At 45.4% G+C, this 17,185-nt stretch overlaps 1 protein-coding gene across 2 annotated transcripts in view; it reads left to right on the top strand.

The window, feature by feature from the left end:
* The window catches only part of ABCC3 (ATP binding cassette subfamily C member 3), an 804,906-nt gene that overhangs the window by 402,774 nt on the left and 384,947 nt on the right, over positions 1-17,185 (top strand). For both annotated transcript variants that reach the window (XM_069654461.1, XM_069654462.1), the window contains exon 8: positions 919-1,137. In XM_069654461.1, coding sequence (XP_069510562.1) covers positions 919-1,137 — 219 coding nt within the window. The remainder of the gene's footprint in view (positions 1-918; positions 1,138-17,185) is intronic.

Here is a 17,185-nt window from a genome sequence, read left to right as displayed (position 1 = left end):
ATTATGCCACTGCGTTTTAATGCCAATCAAAGCCTCATATGTCAGGTCCAGGTACAGCCTTACCCGTCTTTCTATTGCTAACATGTATGTGCCTATGGACTGCAATTCGATACCAAATAGTCATACAAAGACATTTTTCATTCCATAGCTTCTAATGTAAGGTAATAAGTCACATGATACATTCTGACCACCAAATTCCCAAATGGCAAAGGCATTCTGTAACATTAACAAATGTTTATAAAGCACTTCATGACAAATTCTCCAGCTTCTAGGCACTAAGGTGTGTGGCCTTAGAAGGTCGAGGAACTGAGCCGGGCCTATGAGATTCAATCCTGTGACTACAGCTGGTGCAGAGATCTGTAAAACTAAAGCTTAAGCAGCTGAGCTTGAGTGGTACAAGAACACAGTGCCTAAAGGTCTGTATTAGTTGTAACCACCAGTGGTAGAAGTGTACCGAAAAAAGTAGTGGAACTGCAGTCTCCGTAGGGGAGAGGGTAGGCAGAAGCATAGTGCAACATGTAACAAGGTGTTGCGGCCGCGGCATTGCAATAGTCAAAGTGGCTAGTAACTAAGGCTCCTATTACAACTTTACACTTTCATAGGGACATGAATGGACACATCCTCTATATACAATGGTGAATATGGCCGTAAAAAGTAGAAAAACAGAAAAAAATAAAAGTAGTGGAGCACCGTTCCTGACCGGTCCCACTCAATTCCATCACTGGTAACCACCATGCTTACTAATCATGCATGAATAGGGAAGACAGACTTTCGTAAAACCGTTTATTTTTTTATCACATTTGCTGCTTTCAGAGCTAAAGCAACTACGCCTTGTGCCCTTACGCTTCAAGCCCTGTTCTGTAACATAACTTGGGACTGCTTCTGCGCCTTTGCCTGACTTTTGTTTTTCATTTGTAGGACACAAGATGCAACTTTCAACAGCAAACCCGCTAAAATGCTCAATCATGTTGGTGAAGAACCCGATGAGAAAGAAGTTCTTATTGGGAACAACAAGCAGCAGAAGGAGCCCTCTTTCCTCAAGGTGCTGCTGACCACCTTTGGGCCTTTCTTCTTGATCGGCTCTTTCTACAAACTCTTCCAGGACCTGCTTTCATTTGTGAATCCTCAGTTACTAAGGTACGTGTGTCAGCAGATGCCGGCGGGAAAGCAGCATCAAGTACATTCATGGTGGGGGGCGCAAAGGAGTGTGGGGGGGGGGAGCAAGCGCATGTGTGAATGTCCCTAAGTGCTGTCCTTGTGAAGCACACAATCGAATACAACATGTAAAAGGGAAGGCCTTTCATATAGCAACTGTAACCATTCTATGTCTATTATCTAACCAGGAAATATAAATAGGGGTGCCTCTTGATCTTACAGGCTCTCATAACATTTCCATGTCTATTATCTAACCAGGAAATATAAATTGGGGTGCCTAATTGGGTCTTGATCTTACAGGCTCTCATAGCATTTCTATACAGAAAGGTGATCAAGACCAATCTGTGCAGAGCAGAAAGAAACACCTCTGAATTCGTTTTTCCGATATGCGCTGTTTCACTGGCCTGATGGGTTTTTCCCACGTATAATAAGTCACATGGGCATTTGATGATAAATATGACATTTTTAGTTTTGTAATTTGTGTCGGTTTGAAGTTCCCATTTGATGTGCCCTTGCTCAAAGGTGTGTATAGTGTTGCTGAACTGGCATGCCACACATTTGCCACTTATAGTGTCCTGTAATGGGGGGTAGACCCCATGTATTAGGTACTGTTGTCTATTCCTCTGTACATCTATAGGTGTGTACTAGCTTTTGCTTCAAATTGAAGTTTGTTTTAGGGCAAACGTGGGTTTCTTGGCTAATTATGATGGGCTAAAAGCTATTACACACATCAGTCTATCCGTTGTGGTCTTTTTGTGTGGTCTAAGGCAGATGTCTCTGTCCGTATTAGCTGCCCCTTTATAGTTGTTCTTCCCCAGCTTGTGTGGATACCCTCTGGCCATAAGTCTATGCTTCAATTGATCTGCATGTGTCTCAAAATCTTTTTTTCTGAGCAGTCCATCCTAATTCACAAACATTGGGCATAAGGTAGATTGGTGTTTAGCCCCTCCAGTTGGAAGCTGGCGGTGTGTAGAGTAGTGAACAAGATATGGTAGCGGATCTAGGTGAAATGAATGTGTATAGATGAGAGATATGCATGGATTTAGTTGAATGAATTATGGTGTAAGCTTTTTATATAGATATGTTTTGTCAATATTTGTACATGGTGTTGTAAAGTGTGAACTTTTTGAATTGAATTGAAATTAATAAATGAACAAGTAATATAAAGTGAAATATTTACTCAATGTTTTAAGAGTTTCAAACACTATTACCTAACAACTTCAATTTGTCAAATTTCGGAACTGTCTACTGCCTCCAGGCACGAGGCAGATTTCACTCGACTGTCAGAGCCTTCCTTCTCATCAGCCCATCCTGCCCTGGACGCCTTTGTAGCAAAGGGGTGGGGGCCTAGAGTGAGGTTGTTACATGTGTACATAGCTTCCTCATTATTCTGGCCAGCACATTTAAAAAGGAATCCCGTTAATCCTGCTTGCCTTCGCGCCTAAGGCGCCTTATATGTACTCAAACGTAAACATAAGCATAATCTGCACGCATTGTTCAAGTCGCTCAAAATGTACAAGACATGATCTCAGTGGATCGTTTTTTCTGGGCTCACTATTCACACATTTTCCACTTTTTCGATACGCTCTACTTGTATTTGTTTATTTATTTATGTATTATTTATTCATGCATTTGAATAATTCAACACATATAGTTAGCCACAGTACTTAGTTTAACAAACTCAGAACTAAAGATTCATGAATTAAGCAAGGTAAAACCAAAATAAAGTAACAATTTAATAAATATAGGTTTTAAAGGAAAATTGGAAGCCTATTTAGGGGCAACACAAAAGGAGAAAGGTGCAATGTTACAAGCTTTAGGGGCAAGAAGAGAAATAGAGTGAAAGCAGTGCTGGGCCCGTGGAGGAAAGGGCTATGTTATTAAAAATAAGGAAGATGTGCTCATGGAGCGAGAACGAGTGTACACCAAGACAAGTGAAGATAAGGGGGTGGGAGGGCACACATGCAGAAACAAAAAAACAATACAAAGACAATTGAACTACTGACTTGCAGAGGAGAGCCAGCTTCGAGGGGTTAAGGACGATGAAATAGTAGATTGAGGCAGAAATTAAAATAAATAGCAGATGAATGGCAGAATTTAAAATCGAATTCAGAGGAGCGAAAACCTAGACAGGAAGGCCAAGAAGGAGGGAAGAGGAACACTTGAATCGAGAGAAAATAATAGGAATTTTTGTAGCAAAGAAAGTAAGCAAGGGACCTCTCTTGTGGATGTTAAAGAGTTGGTAATGACAAGAATGAGAAATGCACAAGATGTGGAGAGAAGAGGGAGAAGTGGAAGAATGAACCACTAGAAATGGAATAAGAGTGAACTCAAAGAAAGAAACAGGAAAGAATTGTTATGTAAATAATCAGAGAAGAAAGAAGGTATAGTGATCCACTGTGTCAAACACAGCACAAAGGTCTAATAGAATAAGAAGCAAAGACATCTTGAAGTGTGGGGAGGAAGTAAGGACCTTGGTGACATGAAGAAGAGCTGTTTCAGTAGAATGAGAAGGCTCAAAACCATATTGATGAGATGGAAAAAGATTTTGGGCATCATTAGGGGTTTGGTGGTAGCCATGCCCTTAATAAGGGTGGCTACCTCCAAAACCGGGTCTGGGTTCCCTGAATGGGGAATTACCGGGCCATTCCGAGTTAGGAGGGCCCGGTAATTGCCCCCTCACGGAACCCCGGCCCGGACCTTCCCCATTCCCATTTGAGCCCCCATAGGGCTCAATGGGAATGGGAGCGGGAGCTAACAACGGGCCGATTACGACCGGCCCGTTCTTAGCTCCCTGGTCCCCTCGCGGACCCGGTAAGGACGCCTGGTTTTACTCGTAATATTGCGGAGTGGTGTTAACGGGCCCGCCACCATTAGCAGAGCCCGTTAACCCATTCCGCAATTCTCGTAAGTTGGAATAGCAAGAGAGTTGGGAGTGAGCCAACCATTATTGCCAGATGTTTAAACAGAGAAAGAAGACATTGGACTAGTTGAGGGAAGAATGCTTTATGGATTGGCCTAATAGTTGCATGCTTGAAAGTGAGGAAAAGAAGCCTAATAAGGAAGAAGGTGAGGATACACCTAGGGCATGGGAAAGGAATGCAGAGGATAGAGTGGAGCATCCCAGGGGTGTGCCTGTTACAGTGAGAGCTGAAGGGAAGCTTTGGGGGCAGAAGGCTGGTGCATCTGTTCAAAAATACTGATTGATGCACTTATGTTACTCCTTATGCTTTCTTTTATGCCATGTCATATTGCTGTGAAGTGTACATTTTGTTATATCCACCACTGCCATGTCCTTTCAGTTTGAAATAGTTACTGTTAAAGTTAAACAGATTACATGAGTTACTTCCTTAACCTGTGCCTTGCCAGCATCCTTTTGGGGCAAAGCCCTTTAAGGGATTTTAGAGTGTAGGCAACAGACAAATGCACACACATTGCAGACTAAAGAATTAAAGGGATTCAAGAATACCAGGTGGCCCACCCCATTTGCTGTGATAGCTTCATCTGCTGCCCTGGCATTGGTTCAATTAAGCATGGAAACTCCCTCAAAGTCTCCCTTTCCCCTTCCTCTGGAATCGGAAAGAGTAAGCAATAAACTCCAATGGGCGGGGACATTATGTGGTCTGGTACTGGATAAGGGCCTAGTTACAGGCCGAAGCAAAGCGTTTTCCCCAGGCAATTACCAGACCTGGTAAAAGCCCAGCCCCAAATTGCGCCTGGAGGGATCATGCAGGTTTTGGGCCTGACTCGCACTCATTAGAATTGTGGGTGTTATCCCTTGTATCGCCCTTAGTAGAACAGTGCTGAACTCAGCCAACACATCAACATACTGAATACATCTATTCATCTATAAGTGATTTCTAAGGGCAGGAAGAATACAGCTAGTGCTAAGACTCTTTGCCGAACATGGAAGGTAGATAGAGCACCAAGGCCTTCATTAGGTTATAATCTTTGCCTTCGAAACCTCTTGCACACCATACTTATGGAAACTAAGCCAAAGGCACGGCCACAGACCCACACGCATTTTTCATCATGCACCACACAAAACACTTTGCACATCACCTCTGCCATAAGAATTCAGCTATTGTTCACCACAAAAATGTGATATATGTCTGCACACATGATCACTATCCCTTGCTCACATACCTACTAGATGACTTCTCTCCACCCATCCACATGCCAGTATGACAGCTTTGTACTGACCGCTATGCACACACACATAGTAGCAGTTATCGATTTTTCCCATACCTGGACTTCAGTCCCCTAAGAGCGTTCAACCCACAGCGCGTTGGGGCCATACTAATGGTGAAAGGCGCTATATAAATGATAAAATACAATAAAAAAGGGTTTATTGTTAGTAGAATCCTGGAATGCTTTTCCGGTTTGTGAATAGGTTCAAAAATGGTGCGGTTCCCGTTTTTCAACTTAAAACTAAAAAACTAAAAGCAAGATGGCCACCAATGACAACTGAGAAGGGAATTACGTGTAGTGCCTTCTACCTTTACATGGCAGCCATTGCCCGCTCGTTGGGGGACAAGGAAGCTGCAGGTATGTGGGGAGGATGAGGGTTAGGGTGTGAGTGAGGGTGGGGGAAGAGGGTATTGATAGCACTTACTTGCAACCCGACAGGGAAAATGGCGGTGTGCCGCATCTGGGGAGTCTCAGAACGCTGGCTTTACCAAGTCGGTAAACCCATTGTACCAAGCTTCCTGATGGGCTGGGATGCCCCTGACCCGGCCCACCCTGCTTGGGTGCAAATACTTGTCGATAAATTGGTTTGATTATTTGGAAATTGAGGACATTATTTACAGATCAACTTTATTAAGTAGGATACTAATTTAACTGAAATATATCCAAACAGTTATACACTTCATTATGCTTGTTATGGCTGTGCTACTTGATTTGTTGGAAGCATTTGACACTGTAAACCATTAAATCCTGAACTGTTGCTCCTGATGTGAAGGTTTGACTCCAGGCAGAGTCAACTCAGATCGCCACGCTTCTGAGGTCCAGACACTGAGTACCAACACATTGGGTAACATAAATGCTTATCATTCCAGTGGTAGAAGTAGGATCCCGCATGTACCACAATGTAAACATGTATTATTATTATTATTATTATTATTATTATTATTATTATTATTATTATTATTATTATTATAGTTGTTGTTATTATTATTATTATTTTTTTCCAAGTAAGTAGGGAGAAATGAAGGTCAAGGAAGATAACAGAGACCTTGCACCGGGAATTCGGTGGATGCTATACTGCTAAAATAATATGATAATGGAAAATTAAAACAGTTCCTAGAAGGGAGAGAGATTGTTGGTATGTAGCTATGCCAGCCAAATCAGCACCTTGATCTAGAAGGTGGAAGATGGTGGGAAGTTGCCATCCTCCATCGTTAAAGCTCTTGTCTCGTGTGCTTCAGAGGACCTTTGCCAGCGTGCTGCCACCACTCAATGCAATGTTGGCTGTGGAGTCAACACTGTCAAAAGATAGGCAAAGGGTCCTTGAGACTTGCGAAAGCAGGCTGCACAAAGTGGTCACTGGGTTGCAAATTTGAATGCTCAGGCATATCTCCCTCTTCCTGGGACCTCAGACACTTGGCAGGAGGGTGAGAGGCAAAGGAGGAAAGCCAGGAAGAGGGTAACAAATGCCTTTTTCCTTATTCCTTATTATTAGGCATGCCACTTTTGCTCCCGGCTGCACACAGGTGAGGCACTCCATCTAGCCCCTCGCTTTTTGTGTGTTTTTCCATATAATTGTGCAATAAAGCGCTCAGGCGCTTCCTTCGTGCCCCGAGTCCCTTCCTTGTTTCTCCCCGCCTCTGTCCCACCCATAGCCCCTGATTGGCTACCCGAAATCCACACTCAAGCTGAGACCTAGTCTCGCTGCCAGCCGCCTCTGCGCGCCACTTTTGCTCCCAGCTGCACACAGGTGAGGCCCTCCATATAGCCCCTCGCTTTTTGTGTGTTTTTCCATATAATCATATAATAAAGCGCTGCGGCGCTTCCTTCGTGCCCCGAGTCCCTTCCTTGTTTCTCCCCGCCTCCGTCCCACCGATAGCCCCTGATTGGCTACCCGAAATCCACACTCCAGCTGCGACCTAGTCCCGCTGGGAGCAGCCTCTGCGCGCCACTTTTGCTCTCGGCTGCACACAGGTGAGGCCCTCCATCTAGCCCCTCGCATTTTGTGTGTATTTCCATATAATTGTGCAATAAAGCCCTCCAGTGCTTCCTTCGGAATCTAGGAGTGCTACTGCCCCTGCATTCATACTGTTGCTTTTTCATACCCAGGTGCTTCACGATTGTATGTTAACCGGCAACAACCACCCTGAACCTATCCTATCCTACCCACGCACACAATGTATCTCCATATGCTCTATACTGTGCTACTTAGATCACTTCTTTATACTATGAATATCCAATACCCGACCATGTTACCAAACTCACTTACACACGAGTCCCCACCTAATTTTCACAAACCAACTGATATGATCTCTGCACCCTGCACTCTCCTCCAGAGGAACTTCAAACTACGTGCCAGGCTCCCAAGGCTTTATGACCCTTTAGCCAAATCAGCCCACAGCAAGGCTATTACTAGCCCCCAAAGCCCCCACAGCCCCTCCCAGCACGCTCTTCAACTAAACAGTAGACTCTATCGTGAACCTATCCAAGCCCAGAATGGCACGCATAAATCCTCACTATCACTTTTAAAACCAGTACAACCTGAGACCAAGGGAGCACTGATAAACGCCCGCTCCATGGTAGCCCACGTAACAGACATTGCTGACCTACTCTACAATGAAGACTTGAACTTCTTAGCCGTTACTGAATACTGGCTACATCCAACAACAGGCCCCGCAATTAAGTTAGCCATACCAGATGACTATACTCTACTAAGACTCGATCGTACCTCCTCTCGAGTCACCATGCAACATAGGATCTTGTGAATCCTTAACTGCAAAGTTAACCTTATCTAATACACAATCCATCTCCATTCACCTTATTTACCGACTACCTGGCCCCTTAGGGTCATTTGAAGAAGACCTCACAAATATCCTATCAAATAAACTCAAGAACTCCTCACAAAGTATGGTATTAGGAGACTTTAACCTTGGTTTTAGCGACCCCGCAGATGCTAATGCCACAATAATTAATAATACCTTAGAGGAACTGGGCTTTACCCAGAAGATCACAGAGCCCACTTATACCAAAGGTAGAACCCTGGACTGGCTAGCTGTGCACAATTGCCCAGTCCTGATCTCTTCTATACTTCCACAGCCCTGGACAGACCATTACCTGATCTCGCTCACCCTAGAGGCGACACCAGCACAAATTGACAGTATAGCTCCAGCTGTTCAGACTAGAAATAAAAAGAACATCGCCCCTGAAAATTTGATCCCATTAATCGCACCGACCTTGAATGCCATTCCGGACCACACAGATCCATTAATGATGGTAGACATATATAATAGAGTCATGCTCTCATCTCTTGATACCATAGCTCCACTGAAGTTAAAAAGAGCAAACCTAGAAAACACATCAACGCCTGGTTTTCTTCTCATTTTAAAGCCCTCAGACAGGAAAAGTGACGCTGTGAAAAAATTTGGAGATCACGTCCCTCAGAAAAAAATAAGAAAAACTTGAGTAGACTAGACTCCCATTATAAAAAAGAAATCATCCTAGCCAAACAAACGTCCTACAGCACTCGAATCTCACAAGCCAAATCCAACACCAGAGAGCTCTTTACAATACTAAAAGAGGTTGAATCTTGAATCTCCCATCCAAGCTGCTGACTCGTGCCTCAAGGAAAAAAACTGGTGCATGGGTATACAAAATGCCTTAGCTAACAAAATCTCCTCTCTCAAGACAAAGATAAACATTAAAAAAGATTCCCTTCTTTCTTCTACCAAAGCCAGTATCCCCGCCCCTAAAAAAAGATACACCCAACTCAGACGCACCCCCTGTGCACATTCCCCATTTTAACTTCCACAGAGTATCCACCAAAGAGGTAGAAAAGGTCATTCTCACCCTCAAACCTTTGAACTGCCATGGGGACCTATGCCCTGCACAATTGATAAAGGATGCGGCAAGTGATCTTGCACCATTTATTACCAAACTAATAAATGCGTCATTCACATCAGGCAGCGTACCTAACAATCTGAAACAATCATGGGTCCTCCCCCTGCTCAAAAAAACAATCTAGACCCCTCTACTCCCACTAATTACCGCCCCATCACTACAGTACCGTTCCTTCTTAAGATCCTCGACAAAATAGCATACCAACAAATCCAACATTACCTTGAGCACTTCCATCTCTTAGCAGTCAGACAATCGGGCTTCAGGCCTCAACACGGCACCAAAACCGCACTCATAGATTTTAAGGCACAGATAGATGAGCTGAGAGATCAGGGTAAGGTTGCACTACTGCTACTTCTTGATCTCTTGGCTGCCTTTGACCTGGTCGACCGCAAGATCCTATGCGACCACCTTCAAAAAGCCACCCACTTCTCTCAAGAGACAACTGACTGGATCCAATCCTTTCTAAATAACCGCATGATGAGAGGCACGATGAGTGTCTTTTTCCCTACTAGCAGCAGCCGACCCATCACCTGTGGCGTGCCTCAGGGATCTTGCGTCTCCCCGACCCTGTACAACATCTTCACGAAGCCCCTTTTTGATGATCTAGATGGTCTGGGTATCACCTACACTAATTATGCCGATGATACCCAGATCCTCATCCCATTGACGGGGGATTATGACAAGGATTTGGCCTTCGTCAACAAAGTGTACCTCATCATCCAGGCATGGATGGCCTCACACGGTCTATGCCTGAATGATGACAAAACAGAACTCCTCATTCTAGGGTCCTCACATAACCTTAACAAACTAGACCAAAACTACTCCTCCTTAGTAATTGACAACAATAAGATCACGGTAGCCAAGGAGGTCAAAACCCTCGGCTTCTACCTAGACTCCACTCTCACCTTTAAAAAACAAGTTAATGCTATGGCATCCGCCACATCTTATACATGCAAACTCATCAGAGCAGCCAAACCTTTTCTCTCTCCATCTAACTGCATCTCCCTAGCCAGGGCTCTGATCTTGTCCAAGTTGGACTATTGCAACGCACTTTACGTAGGATGCAACAAATATATTACGAACAAAATTCAGATCCTTCAAAATAACGCCCTAAGAGCGGCCCGCAGTATCCCAAAGAAAGCCCACATTTCTGATTCTAGGTCTGTCAACTGGCTTTCTACCAAAGACAAAATATTCCTCAAATCGGTTTCCCTGACCCACAAATGCCTCCACCAAGCAGCCCCTCAATACCTTATCACTAGATTCACCAGACCTACTTCCTCTCGCCCCTCTAGAATGGCCAACTCCAATCTCCTACTGGTGCCCAGGTTTAAACGTTCTATGTCAGGTGGGAACAGCTTTCCTGTTAAAGCGGCACAATTCTGGAACTCCCTTCCACCTCCTTACAGGGAGGAACCTCCCCTACCGCCAATTCAGAACTAAGACCATCCATTGGCTCAAGACTCTCGACACATAACGTCCTCATGCTCTCTTGCTGCCCTGATGCTCCACCACTATGATTGTAAATATGTACATTTAGGTTGTCAACTGCTCAGTGTAGATACCTTTTCAGGAGACAACCAGCTTATTGTATATAGTATTGCTTATATTGTATATTTCTGTAACCTATGCCTCAGCGGCGTGCATTGTTTCTTTTTGACGTGTCCAGCACTGTAACCACGGCTGGTCTTCATTCCCCTTTATGTAACCAAGCTTTGCAATCCTCTTGTTGCCTCTGCAACAGAAAAAATAATACACCCGCGACTAGGCCCACTTTCATCCCCACCTTGCGACTTCCCTTCCCAGCTCCCCTTCCTGGACCCCAGCCCTCCCGCCTACCATCCAGCCCCCGAGCCCTGATTGGAGCTTTACTCCATGTGACATCTAGATTTGGTCCAGAAGCACAATGAGTGTCGCGCCCTCATTCAACCGTCCCTCAGCAACATCTGTGTTGGCCCTGAGGCCCCATCCTAACCCGCAGTAGTCCTTCGCCACCCACACCCCCTTCCTGCTTTTCCCTTCCGTCTCGCCCCGTGACCCATCCCAGAGGCAGGTAAGTGTGGCCGCTTCCAGAGTGCCTCATGGGCCAATAGCATCTACTTTCTGTGCCAATTCCACCGCCCCAGCGCCGTTGCTGCCCGCTGACCCTCTCCCCCGCCCCCTGCTTCTCTCACTGGGAAGCCTTCTTCACTGGTCCTCCCAGTGCAGCCCTCCGCCTGGTAGCTCTTGCGGCTAAAGGCCCCAACGCCAAGGGCGGCCCCAACAGAGGAGGCTCCAGGAAGTGTCGGCAGGAGTCCACAGGGGAAGCCATGTGCCAGCCGTCAACCATCAACTAAAAGGACCAGTAAGGTAGTAGTGGCCTGGGTTAGGAGTAGATCAACCACTCTACCCTATAATCCGAGATACTTAAACCAATATTAAACAGTTCCAAAATTCATCAGAGTTTCTGTTCCCAAATTGTATTACAAGATATTCAGATTGCATTGATAGGCCTCTCTCCCACTACAGAGGTCTCCCAAATTTGGCAGGGTTTCTGTTCCCAAATTGTATTGTATGACATTCAGATTGCATTGATCGGCCTCACCCCCAATAAACAGGTCTCCCAAATTTAGGAGGGTATCCTTTCCGAAATTGAACGTATATTGAATCGTATGACATTCCAATTGCATTGATAGGCCTCTCTTCCACTGTGCAGGTCCCCCAGATCTATCAGAGGTTCTGTCCACAGACTGTATTGTATGATATTCAGATTGCATTGATAGCCTGCTCTCCCAATTACGAGGTTGGAGGTAGCCACGGTGCTATTAGCACCATGGCTACCCCCTTACCGCATTCCGAGTCCGGGTTCCCGAAAAGGGACTTACCGGGTCATTCCAACCTTGGAGGACCCGGTAAATCCCCATTCTGGGAACCATTCCCCATTCCCATTCGAGCCCCGTAGGGCTCAATGGGAATGGGGATGGAGCTAATAACGGTACCGCAATTTGTGGTACCGTTATTAGCTCTGAAGTCCCTTAACGGGTCCCTTTCATAATGCCTGGTAAAACCAGGCGTTAAGGAAGGGACCCGCTAAGGGACCTCGGAATAGGGTGGTAAGGGATTACCGGCACCGGTGTCCTTACCGGTGCCGGTAATCCCTTACCTCCAACCTCGTAATGACCCCCATTGTGTGACATTTGGATTGCATTGTCAGGCCTCTCTCCCACTGTACAGCCCCCCCCCCCCGGGTTCATCAGGGGTTCTGTCCCCAGGTTGTACTGCGTGGTGTTCAGATTGCATTAGTGGGCCTCCCTCCCACTATACAGGTCTCCCAAGGTTATTAGAGGTTCTATCCCAAAATTGCATTGTATGACATTCAGATCGCTTTGATAGTAGTATTGTATGATATTCAGATTACATTGATAGGCCTCTCTCCCACTATACAGGTCTCCGAAAATTATCAGGGGTTCTATTCCAAAATTGCATTTTATGACATTCAGATTGCATTGATAGGCCTCTCTCCCACTATTCAGGTCTCCCAAATTAGGCACGGGTTCTGTTCCCAGTACGTACTGTGTGGTATCCGGATGGCCTTGGGTCCCTCCCACCACACGAGACCCTATAACATAGTCAGAATTAGTCTCAAGCACAAACTTAGCCTAACCATCTTAACATACTCCTAGTGAGGACCAGACCACGATAGAATAGTCTTCCCGCCCTCACCCTTTCCGAGAGACCTACATAGACAGCACTGAACTTTGACCTACATCCCTGATGACAGTACGCCCAGCACCAAAACACCACAGATAGCGCTCGGAGGATGCACAAACTGACCCACCGGAAGAACAGACGGCACAAAAGCACCCAAGGCTGCCAACACAAGAAGAAATACCAGCACTCCCATCACAAGACACAGCAGCCAACCACTCAACCGGCACCTCTGCACTGAGCACCAAAATGCCCCGAACCAGAAAGGGACGCCTAGAAAGGGCACAAGACAAGGCCACACTGGACACAGGCACACAAATCCAATCTACCACCGAAGCAACAACCTCAAATAGAGGAAACACAAGACCAAAAACCAAAACGACCGGAACAAAATTCCAAAGGGAAAATTCCTTATATCTCACACCATACCTCACAACAACCCAATAACCAGGATACCTCAACGACAAAGAGACATCAAGACACACAAAGAACATCCCGAGACAACCAGGAAAAAGACGGGAACACCCAAGAAGAAGGTGGCTAGAGTCTGACCCCCATCACCCCATACATCACAAGAACAGAAGGACACCCTCAAAACCTGCGCCATTCCGGACATAACGACGACGAAGATCTTATAACCAACAACCCAAACATGAACCTAACTGACCAATTCAACGAAGAAGAAGCCTTCACAGACCTTCACCTAACCAGCATAAGTGGAGAAGCAACACCACTGAACAGCCAAGCTTTCAATCTAGCAGGCCGCTTCAATGAAGATGCAGCTTCCGCTGATCCTCATACTCCCTCCTACAATGAAGATACAGCCTTCGCTAATCCTCATCCACCCCCAATCAATGCCAACAAGGATGCACCACAACCAAACAACCACAAACCAAAACAAGGAACAACCAACAAGCAAAACCACACCAAAAAGATCCACTGCAACCTCATCAATGCAAGATCAATGTCCAAACAAGCCACCGATATATACGATCTGCTCTGCGACGGAGGGATCGACATCCTATTTGTAACAGAAACTTGGCTAGATGACAACTACAAGATCACCCTCAACAACTGCTTGCCTGAATACTTCAAATGCGTCCAATCAAACAGAAAAACCAAAAGACTGGGAGGGCTGGCAATCATTCACAAGGAACACATGGATATCAAACTTGAAGACCCACTAATCATTGATAAATGCGAATCCCTAATCATACGTCTAATAGTAACACCCAAAACAAATTTGAAATTTGTACTAATATATAGACCACCAACCTATGATGCAACCTTCGCAGACTCCTTCACTGAAGCAATCACCGTCCTAGCCATCAAACACAATCACCTGATAGTCCTAGGAGACTTCAACATCTGGTTTCAAGGAGAAAGCACGACCATACAAAAATCGCTAAACCAGCCAACTGGCAGCAATGAACCTACAACAACTAGTCAAAGGAGCAACCCACTCGGCAGGGCAAACATTTGACGCAATCTTCGCTAACAAACTACTCCTCACCATGACACCCCAAGTTCAAATACCCTGGAGCGACCACCTCATCATCCGCTTCGTAATCAAAATGACCACGCTAACAAACAATCAACCGGACAAAACAACAAAAACCATGAAAAGAAATTGGAGAACCATCAAAAACTCCAACCTGAATGAACTCTTGGAGCTAAACAAACCACACCCAACATTCATGGAAGAAGATGACCTGAACAAAAAGGTAAACCTGCTGCATTCCTGGATTATGACTACTATAGACAACATTGTCAAAGAAAAACCCTTTGGTTCTTCTAATAAACGGTCAATGACAAAATGGTTCACCCCACTACTTAGCACCATGAAAAGAAAAAACCGAAGACTAGAACTTGATTGGAGAAAACAAAATGACGCAGCAAACAAACTGAAATTCCTACAACACAACCGGGCTTACAAAAAGGAAATACAAAAGCAAAGAGGAAACACTATGACAACCGAATCTTAGAAGCACCAAACACCCAAAAAGGTCTGTTCAAAATCGTAAACAAAATCAAAAACCCTTCGGAATGCAACAACACACCAACCCCGTCTGCGAAACTCTGCAACAACCTTGCAGACCACTTCAAAAACAAAATCACCAACATCCAACAAACCGTACAAAGCAGACCGTCTGATCTGACCATGACCCCAACTTACACCCGGGAGGAGCACCCAAACAAACTACGAAGCTTTCCAGAAATATCACTGGAGACATTCATCAAACTGGTGAATGAAAGCAATAACTCAGGGTGCCCCGAAGACCCCTGCCCACCAGACATATACAAATTGATTCTCAAACATGGAACGCCCATGGAATATCACAGGAACATCCTCAACCATTCCATCACAACTGGGAAAGTGCCACAAGCCTTCAAAACTGCATACATCAGGCCACTACTCAAAGATACAGTGGGAAACGTAGAGGACCTCTCCAACTACAGACCCATCTCCAATATCCTGTATACAGCCAAGCTGCTCGAAAGGTACATATACAAAACAACCCAAGAGTTTTTAGAAGAGCACGGCCTACTAGATCAGGCACAAGTTGGCTTCAGACCACTGAGAGGAACGGAATCAGCTCTACTGTCAATATGGGACAATCTGAAAATCAACGCAGACTCGGACAACAGCACTGCCTTGATACTCCTAGACCTATCGGCAGCATTTGACACAGTCGATAATGACACCCTCATAACGAGATTAGAAGGACTTGGAATAACAGACGCCGCCCTACTATGGATCAAATCTTTCCTAACAAACAGAACGGAAATCATATGGATGAAACCCTTCAAATCCAGCACGAGAGATTCCACCTGTGGAGTACCACAAGGATCATCCTTCTCCCCGCTACTATTCAACATATACCTGTATCTACTGATCAGAATCATCAAAGGCCACAGCCTCACCTGCTACAACTATGCTAATGATACACAAATAATCTTCAAAATACAAGACAACCCGGAAAGAAACTCAACGCTAGAAAACTGCCTCTGTGATGTATTCTTCTGGATGAACTCTAACTCCTTCAAAATCAACCCAGGCAAAACTAAAATAGTGATTGTCACAAAAAATGGAGGAGAAAACCAATTCATCCCTTGGCCAAGTGAACTCGGGACAACCCCAGCACCCTTGCAGATTGTAAAAAACCTGGGGGTTCTGATGGACAATAATCTCACGCTAGAGCCACAAGTAAACTCAAGAAATGCTTCTTCCTCCTGCGAGCGGCAAAGAGAATCTTACAGTTTCTATCGTTCACCAACAAAACAACCACCATCATCGCCCTCATCATGTCCAAAGTAGACTACGCCAATAGCGCATACCTAGGCATGCCTGAAGGACTCCTAAAAAAAACTACAAAGCATTCAAAGCGCGGCAGCCAGACTACTTCTGAAACTACCCCGAAGAGAACACACCACACCAGCGCTGAAAACACTCCATTGCCTACCAATAAAACAATGAATACAATTCAAAACAATGTGCATTACGCACAGAGCAGTACACAACGAAGGCGCCGAGTTCCTAAGAAACAAATTGCGCCTACCTCAACCAACAAGAATGCTCAGATCAAGCATGGACATCCGCCTTGAACCGAAGCCCTACAACAAAAGAAAACTAGGAGGATCCTCCTTCTCTCACCAAGCCCTGAAATCCTGCAACGACCTTCCAAAGTACATTCGTAACACAAGAAACCACCTATTATTCAGGAAATTACTCAAAACATGGCTCTTCATGTCATAACTAGAAAGAATGGCCACAGGGGCACCGACATAACTAAAAACATCAATGAGCGTAGAGCGACCACGATACACACCGATCAATCAATGGGAAAAGCCTAGGTAAATATCCCACGACATACCAAAGGACCAAACGGGAGACAGTCGCAATACGACCAAAGACAGTAAACACAGCAAACTAAGACAAAGGGCCTCATTACGACCCTGGCGGTACGGGGTAAACGGCGCCGTAAAAGGTGCCGGTGCTGTTTAACCCGTACCGCCTCATTGCGAGGTCCCCTCGCGGGACCCAGGAAGCAACGCTTGGTCAAACCAGGCGTGCTTACAGGGTCCCGCGAGGTGAAGAGGGAGCAAATAACGGGCCAACTCGTAATGGCCCGTTGTTTGCTCCCTCTCCCATTCCCATTCAGCCCTATGGGGGCTGAAATGGGAATGGGGAAGGACCGGGTCCAGGTCCTTGGAGGGAGGAATTACCGGGCCTTCCGAACTCGGAATGGCCCGGTAA

Source organism: Ambystoma mexicanum, chromosome 3q (assembly GCF_040938575.1).
Source record: "Ambystoma mexicanum isolate Mex_15411 chromosome 3q, UKY_AmexF1_1, whole genome shotgun sequence".
NCBI classification, from domain to species: domain Eukaryota; kingdom Metazoa; phylum Chordata; class Amphibia; order Caudata; family Ambystomatidae; genus Ambystoma; species Ambystoma mexicanum.
The sequence above is the reverse complement of the archived record's forward strand: the minus strand, read 5'-3'. Positions and strand labels throughout refer to the sequence as shown.